The sequence below is a fragment of the Leguminivora glycinivorella genome, chromosome 6, assembly GCF_023078275.1.
Source record: "Leguminivora glycinivorella isolate SPB_JAAS2020 chromosome 6, LegGlyc_1.1, whole genome shotgun sequence".
Classification (NCBI taxonomy): domain Eukaryota; kingdom Metazoa; phylum Arthropoda; class Insecta; order Lepidoptera; family Tortricidae; genus Leguminivora; species Leguminivora glycinivorella.
In genome coordinates, this window is record NC_062976.1 from 19,269,597 (window position 1) to 19,278,208 (window position 8,612).

General features: G+C 39.2%; 1 protein-coding gene across 2 annotated transcripts; it reads right to left on the reverse strand.

The window, feature by feature from the left end:
• LOC125227380 (TATA box-binding protein-like 1) lies at positions 1 to 7,930 on the reverse strand. 2 transcript variants are annotated; one of them, XM_048131685.1, is made up of 4 exons: positions 7,688 to 7,930; positions 5,135 to 5,667; positions 4,014 to 4,108; positions 1 to 652 (listed from the first exon to the last, which is right to left on the reverse strand). In XM_048131685.1, exons 2-4 carry the CDS (start codon positions 5,650 to 5,652, stop codon positions 459 to 461), a joined length of 807 nt encoding a protein of 268 aa, XP_047987642.1. In that variant the 5' UTR covers positions 5,653 to 5,667; positions 7,688 to 7,930; the 3' UTR covers positions 1 to 458. The 2 variants fall into 2 exon arrangements, with proteins under 2 accessions (XP_047987642.1, XP_047987643.1); XM_048131686.1 differs by lacking the exon at positions 7,688 to 7,930 and adding an exon at positions 6,964 to 7,110.
• Positions 7,931 to 8,612: the final 682 nt, after the last annotated feature.

Below are 8,612 nucleotides of genomic sequence, written 5' to 3' on the forward strand. Positions count from 1 at the left end.
TTATTTTTCAATTAAATGTATAATGTCCAAGCTTTTTTATATTTACAATCGCTAACATCTAACTAATCGTTCAGTCATCTCTTTCGTAGAACATAAGTTAACGAACACTATTACAAATATCACTACTACTCATCAATCATAACCGCAAACGAAAAAAGAAACTGAGTATCGCACCGAGATTAATTCTCTGAACATAGTAATCAATTATTAATCAACCGTTCAAGAAACAATTCGGTTTTAGACAAAAACGAATCGACGTCACCTACGCAAACTAGGAGTTAGAAGGAGCATCACGAAAATAATACGTCCGGACGGGGCCCGGCGGGCTTCCTAATAAATATCTTTGGCATGAACCAACGGAGCTCGTCGACAATTCACACACTATTATTGCTTTTTATGCCAAATGAGTTGGTCAGTTCGGTCGCGCGCGGCGCAGGGCTCGCGGCTCGCGGCGGCGGTCACTCCCAGGCGTCGGCGCCCGCGCTGCCCGCGCTCGCGGCTGCGCTCGGGTCCGGCGCCGTGGGTGGCCGGGCTACACCGCCGCGCCGGGCGCGCAGCTGCTCCTCGTCCTCGGGCGTGCGCATCTTGCGGAACTCGTACACTAGCGGGAAGATGCGCTCCACGGCGGACTGCACGTCGCCCACGCTGCGAGCTGAAAACCACACGAGCATTATTTATTTTTTACCGACATAGTCATCAAAATTACGTCTAATTTTGCAAAGGATGCCGCTGTGAGCGTACGGCGGCTGTACGATATCTTGCTAATTTCTATAAAAAGCGTTAAATCCTGAGTTCGGGCCCTAAGTATGTTTGATGATCTCGGTCGATTATTAGATTATGCATTATATGTATGCTAAGCGCAACAGAGATAAAACCGTGTGAAAATGGGCTTCATTTTATTGCCAGCTGTTCAACGTAATAAAGATCTATAATATTCGAGTTTTAAGCAGGTATCCTGTGCAAGTAATACACCTCAGTGAATTTGGTATCCTAAAGGCAAACAATAGGTTTGGGGATCGTTTCGCTTCTTTTCTTCGGCGACCACAAATTTCGATAGAGCATACGAATATGTATATGCGTAAAGTTAATGTGGTCAGAGTCGATTTCAATGGCAGTGCTTTGGTAAACATGTTTCAAATTTCGATGTTCATGGTAGCCCCTAAGAATAAACTCCCCTGAAAATTCCCCTTAATGCATTTTCACATTATCCGACCCATATCGGATGTAGGAAGGATTTCAAAGGCAAAAATCATAGATGTCAGCTTAAATGTATGGATATCGGTCCTACATCCGATATCAGATCGGATAATGTGTAGTTTACGCCACGTGGTCCGATAGGCTTGTTCGATCAATCGTTTTTTTCCAGCTGGCTCGATCGATCAGACAATAAGGACTTCTCAAAGTCTTCTAGTCCTACGATCGGACTAACGGGATTTCAAAAGCTCATCTAGTCCGATCGATCCTATCGTTTATACAATTTTATGGACACAGATAATTATTCGCAGAACTTTAAATACGCAAAAGGCACGAAAAACAGAGAGCCAGTACGGACGTAGGCAGGTACAAGTGGTACAACATTCTTAGATAAAATTCAAGATTTAAAGAGTGCCTTGAAACATCATTAATTCCACGGTCACGATAGACACGCATCTTAAAATTGAGAATTCACTGAAATTTTACTGATTTAATATTCGAATATATGAATATGAAACCCGACAGTTAAGACTTGGCACGACTTTGTCTAGATTTCATTACTTTTAATTATTTAGAGATAAACAAGCAGCTCCGTCGAGACTTGGCTAGTTTTTTAGTACAATACTGCCATAAAAAAATAAACTACATTAGTATTAGCACTAAACATTAATGATTTATGAACTAAGACATTCTTTTTGTACAAACAGGAGAACCTCAAAAATGGTCTGACTAGATGAATACATATGCATCGGGGCTAGTAGGTACCTATTTGACAAGGTTTGACCCATTCAGGGAAAAATTATTAAAAGTGCGCGAGTTTATTCCAAATAAATTATTGCAACTGATTCATGAATTACACATCCTTATAGCAAAAAAACGAATGTGAAAGTGCGGGTAACTTCTGCCCTTAGCCCTGTGCCTGTCCCCTCTACAATAACCTCCTCTTTTGTGGAACCATCCTATAATAAATAGGTTTGCGATACTCTAGTTACAAACACACAACACATTACGCATAAGTCAGCAATTCCCGTTAAGTTTGTACATTTGGATCACGTCTCCGATTTGGATAAAAATTGGTAGGCTGATAGAGTTCATGATGCTGAGCAAGATCCACTAGGTTTCCCAAAATGTCCTAGGTTGATTGTATGAAACTTTCCTTTTTTGTTACCGAAAATGTATAGAAATCTGGTATCTTGGATATCTGTGATCTTGCTCAGCATCATGGACTCTATCAGCCTACCAATTTTTATCAAAATCGGAGACGTGATCCAAATGTACAAACTATTCGGGAATTGCTGAAGTAATCAAGTATCATTGTACCTACAGAAACGTATGTGTAGTATCAGAGAGGATGCTGTGTAACATGCGCCAGGAGATAACGGCCAGTTATGGGTTAACATTTACGCCGCTATTGACTTTTAAGTCTGTACTTTTCGTGCCCACACACGCTACGACTTGATAGGTATAATATCCATACTAATATTATAAATGGGAAAGTGTGTGTCTGTTTGATTGTCCGTCTTTCACAGCAAAACGGAGCGACGAATTGACATATTTTTTTAAGTGGATAGTTGAAGGATGGAAAGTGTCATAGGCTACTTTTTGTCTCTTTCTAAGACAGCGTCCCCACTCAGGCGACGCATGTCTCGCGGTGCGGAACGGACGTCTCCGCCAAGCCGCCTGAATGTAATTAAAAAAACGTCTCCTCAGTACATTTTGTATAGGAAGGACCCCCCCAGGCGGCGCGGCGCGCGCCACGCCGCCGCCGCGCCGCCTTGGGGCCTGAGTGGGGACGCTGCCTAACCCCCACTTCTCTAAAATGGGGGGTGGAAGTTTGTATGAGCATTTCGCAGTTTTCGAGTTTAACGCGGGCGAAGCCGCGGGCAAAAGCTAGTACATTATATGTGCAATTTAGTGCGTTGGTGATACTTCGTTGAAATGGCTGCGAAAAGGCTTAAAGCAAATTACTGTATTGCTGAAACTTGTCCAGTCGGTATTGGCTTATAAGCGTAGGTCCGAGACTTGAAAGGATCAGACTGTATACAAAGGGACTGCAACGTCCGCAATACATCTGTAACTTGTATGGAAACTTCACGCTAAAGAGGCAGTTGGCATGCAGTTCCTCATATTCGTACCCTACATTTTGCCGTTCTGTCTGTCTGTCTGTATCGACCCTAAGGTAGGATATCTTAGGTAGGATAATTAACTTATTGATCTAAAACTTTTTGTAAGTAGGTCTTAAAATACCGAGTTATTGAGGTCACAGAACCACCATACGTAATGGTTTTAAGGCACGAGACGGAAATGACGATTCTTTTTTTTGTTTCTAAATTTCCTACAAAATTCTTGATTTCCTACAAAACGTAACCTCTCCTAGAAACTTCGTAACGTAATGTGTTGTTCGTCAAAATTTGAGTTGGCAACACTACCGTTAAATGTTAAACTAACTAAAGTTAAATGTTAAACGCTGTCAGTTGGAAGTTTCACTTCAAAAAGTCACAGTTGATCTAAATTTTCTTTAAAGGTTTAAAAAATTCTCTCAGTAGGTAGGAAAATGGCAGAAAATTAATGACGGTTTGGTAGATATAAAAAGCCCTCGAGCTCTTGGCAACCTGTGTTAAGGAGTGGCGTTACCTGTCATCAAATACACGGAATCTCATGGCAAGCCCAAAATTAATGTTAATTAGCGGTGGCAGTTCATACTAGTTTAATAAGATTTTACATATAATAGTCTATGTAGTGAGGGTAGCACCAGTCATGCACACAACGAAAAGTAATCTAGAATTATATTATTAAGAAAACAAACATAAAATAAATACCTGTTATTGTGACACCTCCCGTAGAGAATATTTTTAATGTAGCTTTAGGATTATATAGTTTATATGTGACACCAGGGTGAAGCTCTGGTTCATAGCTGTAAAAAAAAAGTTATATTTAAGAATAAAAGTGAAAAAAGTAAATAATAATATAGTTTACAACATCTTCTTCAGACATATATAAATTAAGATTAAAAATCTAACAATTAAATATAATCTGATTTGGACTTTCCTTACTATTTCTTGTCATTGTGCTTAATATTGTTGATCTTCGTACACATCTCATAAACTCAAAATCAAAATCGATTTTTATACCACATTAGTGGCAAACAAGCCTACAGTCAGCCAAATGCTGATGAGTAATTGAGTAACTATAACCTATGGTCACCTAGAACTTCAGAAATGTTACATGCACATTGCTGACAGTCACAAAACACCATCTTTTTTCCATTTAGTTGATTGACATAGGTCAACACTCACCATCATCACCAACATCCATAATATTTTTTGTGATTAATTAGACTGACTCTCAAACTTTCTAGGATTTGTCACATATTGTAACATTAGCCACCAATAAGTAAAACAGGAAATGTAAACACCCTTCAGATACCTAACCAGTTACCAAATGGGAATTATTATTAAGTTTATACTACTAGGCGATTATTCTGTAGCAGGTAAATGAACTTATCTGTCTATTTGTTCAATATTTCAAATATCTTGAAACACAAGTCCAATGTCATGATGTCATTGCCCTCTGATCTGATGATGAATTCATTTTTCTAAAGGAAACAAGTTTTGCAAAATGTTTTTCACATTTGAAGCATGAAAGACAACGATATTAAAAATGATTTTAAAATGACATGTACACTCACTACCCACTTCGTAAAGTCACTGTGTGGGTTGACGGCATACACTAGGTAGGTTGTATGGGAAGATAAAACTAATAATTCTATAGAAATATAAATGACACTTTTTGCAGCATACAATCTCAACCAGTCAAGCCTGAAGGTAGACATGTTGCAGACATCCAAATATAGAATAAGGTTCTTCCTTTTGAATCCATGAATAAGTTAAGACTGCTCAGGTATTGCCCATTATTAATAAATAATAAAAACAATACTCACTCTGCCTCCCTATATTTGTTGGAGAATGCCGTAATCCTTATTCCAAAGGGCATTCGACAGGTTCCTAATACATTGACTACGCGAAAGTTCTGGAAGCGCACTTGGAAGCCGAGCTTCTGCAGCGCGCGCGCGTACCGCCGCGCCGCGATCTTGGCCTGGTCCTCGCTCGTAGCGCCAGTGCACGTCACGCGGCCCGACGACCAGATGGACGCCGTCGTGTACGGCCGCCTCAGCTTCATCGTCACCATCCCGTTCTCGCGGCGGAACTCCACGTTAACACCGTTCAAAGCTATTTGTCTCAGGTTCAAGTGGCACTTAACACTAAAACTACACACAACATTGTTTATCATGATATCTATTTCGGGGGTGTCCTCGTCGTCGGGCGGCGCGGCGGCGTCGAGCGCCGCCGGTGGCGCCACGGCCTGCGGCTCGGGCTCCCGCGCCGGCTCGCAGTACTCGTGGTCAGGCACAATGTGATTGCTGATGCTGATGCCATTCTCTTGTATCAGCGTAGCCATGGCACCCACAGCTTGCTGGAAATAATCAATATTACTCTTGTTATATTATTTGCGGCAGAGATTTATAAATTACCTAGCTACATCCACAATTCTGTAAGTCCACCCAATGCTCAGTTTTATTTGTCATACAGTTTCCATCTCATGCCATGTCATCCAGTACCACTCTGCTTTTCTAGGAAGTATGCCACAGTAAGATGATGGCAAAGTTAATCTTAGTAAACTTAGTAAAGCCAATTCGTTCATGTAGGGAAATGTTATTGACACAATAAAAACATTCACTCCATTCATAAGTGTATAATATTGGGTGTATGCATTTGTTCGAATTAAGTTTTACAACTCATTATTTGAACAAATATTCTTCCGCGGTTATGGGCATTATGGCCCAAATTAAATAAGTGTAAGTTTGAGACAAAAATATTTGACCTATTTAAGTGAAAAGAGGTCAGGATTGTAATAAAACAATATCTAAACTGCATGCTCTCAATATTTACTGAAAAAGGAAATGAGTCAGACCTTTTAATCAACATTGATTAAAAAACATAAAGTACTCATACAGTACAACAGAGCGAGTGGTTATCGGCAGCTTCCAGCAGTAAATCGTAAAGCAAACTTTATTGAAAATTGTTGATTGCATAACAATGGCCAATCCCAAACATGCACGTGAAACAATGAAAACAAGTTCTACTCTGCATGGATTCATATGTTATTATGCAAGATTTTGTATAATTCACCATTTTCACTACTTTAAATTTTATGAGGCAGGATGGCTAGCTTGAATAAATTAAAACTATTTTAGAAAGTGTCACACAAATAGAAGTGAACCTCTTTTTTTAGGGTTCCGCCCTACACTGAGCGTGGTCCGACACGCTCTTGGCCGGTTTTTTTTTATAATCAGTATAAACAGTAACTGACATGGATTTAATTTACATTTTTCCTACATTCTAGGCTCAGCTTCTTAAATCCTCATGTATGTGAAAATGTTAGCAGAATATAAGAAAATAATGAGGAATTAATTAAAATCACAAGCAGTAACTTTTATAAACTACATGATATATTGTACAATATTAAGATTTTTCTACAGCTTCTATACAAACTAATCATCATAAAGGACTAAGATGAAGATCAAGAGATTCTTTAATGTTATTTACAAAAGGATGGTCTGAATTATCCAGAAACTACATCTGGGCATACTACCCAGAACTGAGCTCTGGGCATAGTACTCAACACAAAGGAATAGTCCTACATTCCTAACTTGAGCTTGTAAATATGAAGTGCCATTGGAATGATAACAACTTGACATTGACTGCATACCTCATAGAATACAAAACAGAATCAAATTTCGCGAGATATGAGGGAGGGATAACAATTAGGCCACTTCCCACGGCGTGGCACGACGCGAGAGCGACTACAACAGACAGATGACACTCGCACAGCTGACTGCCGGACCCCCCGCCCTCCCCGCTCGCCGTCGCCGCCCCGCATCCGCCCGACCCTGCGCGGTGCACCCCGTGGCCTACCTGCGCCCTTGTGCCGGGATTGCACTTGCACATGGTAATTTGTCTCGCGAATACTACGCATTCGATGGCCCGTTCGGAAACGGGACGTCAAATTCTCCCCGCATACCTTATGTACGTCATTGTCCGTCAAATCACAAGAAATCTTGCTATAATATAGCCTATATTATCCTCAGTAAAGCGATCATACTAAAATAAGTCGAAGTCAGCAGTTATTGACCCCATAACGACCTGAACCACACGTGATTGAATTAGAGTACAAAGAAAAAATACTTCTCAAGTGTTAGGTAAAACAATAAAGGGTTATCCCAAGATCCCTTCCCCTTTCACAGAATATTCAATGACATCAACATATCAGACAACTAAGAAGTAGGTAAAATTATTACAAAATAACAAGAAAACTTGAAATAAAATAGGACAGACCCAGAGTCATTCAAACTGAACAGGTGATGGTTTCACAGGCAGGATCTGAGGATATCCGTATATATTATAGTCATAAAATTGATTGAAACAACAATTACCTGAGATAATGTGTTATATTTGTCACAATTATTTTTACACCAGCAGCGAAGTAACAAATTTCATTGCAAAAAGTCAAGGTAGCGTAAAAGTGAGTTGATAATAGGATGTCCTTGCACAATAACAACAAATTCAACTCACAATAAATCACCGTCTAATAAACTAAATTATCAATTTTTTTCGATCTTATAATAAATGCAAAATTAAAAACTTATGCACATCCTGCCTAGCACCGCCATGTTCCATTCAAGACAAGTGAACGAATGAAAATGAATTTTGGATTAATGAATGAAGGATCCTGCGTGTCTATGATAAAAGAATGAATGATTTTATTTGTCTATGCGCAATTCGAATAAGCTGCACAGACGCCCGAATCATTAGATGATCATTTGTGATTGTTTGTGATTTTGATTTGATCCATCAACCATGAAATTCCTATCGCATCAAATTCAATAATCATATTATCATTTTGCGTAAATTTAAATGAAAGATATAACAGAAAAAAAAAATCACATTTACTACTTCCATCAAAGTATACAAATACAAAATACATTAAAATAAAATACTCATTTTTTCAGTCACTGTGTGGATTAAAAAGTGGATATTTAGTAATAATTATAGAAAGAGAGATGGAAAATTAAAATACTAAATAGTTTTGCGAAGTATTTTCACCATTTGCCCGATCGTTTAAGAAATGCTTTATGGCCCCTGTACACACATGGCCAACGGTTCCACCAGCCCTTTGTGAAACCCCTTGGCCAAGATAAGAGCCGCTGTTTACACATTGGCGAACCAATCACTTGGCATTGGCTCTTCATGAAAGATGGACGTGGAATGGAAAAATCTAGGAAATTCTTGGTCATAGACGTTGTCAGAAAAAAATTATAAAAAAATAATAACCCCGTAGTAAAATTAAATTATTTGCAA

Bases quoted from the DNA above. Each gene is read 5' to 3' on its own strand.
- LOC125227380 (XM_048131685.1), bottom strand. From the start codon at position 5,652: ATGGCTACGCTGATACAAGAGAATGGCATCAGCATCAGCAATCACATT. The intron at 4,109-5,134 runs GTGAGTATTGTT...TTTTTTTTACAG, and splicing joins AACAAATATAGGGAGGCAGA to CTATGAACCAGAGCTTCACC. The intron at 653-4,013 runs GTATTTATTTTA...TGTGGTTTTCAG, and splicing joins GGGAGGTGTCACAATAACAG to CTCGCAGCGTGGGCGACGTG.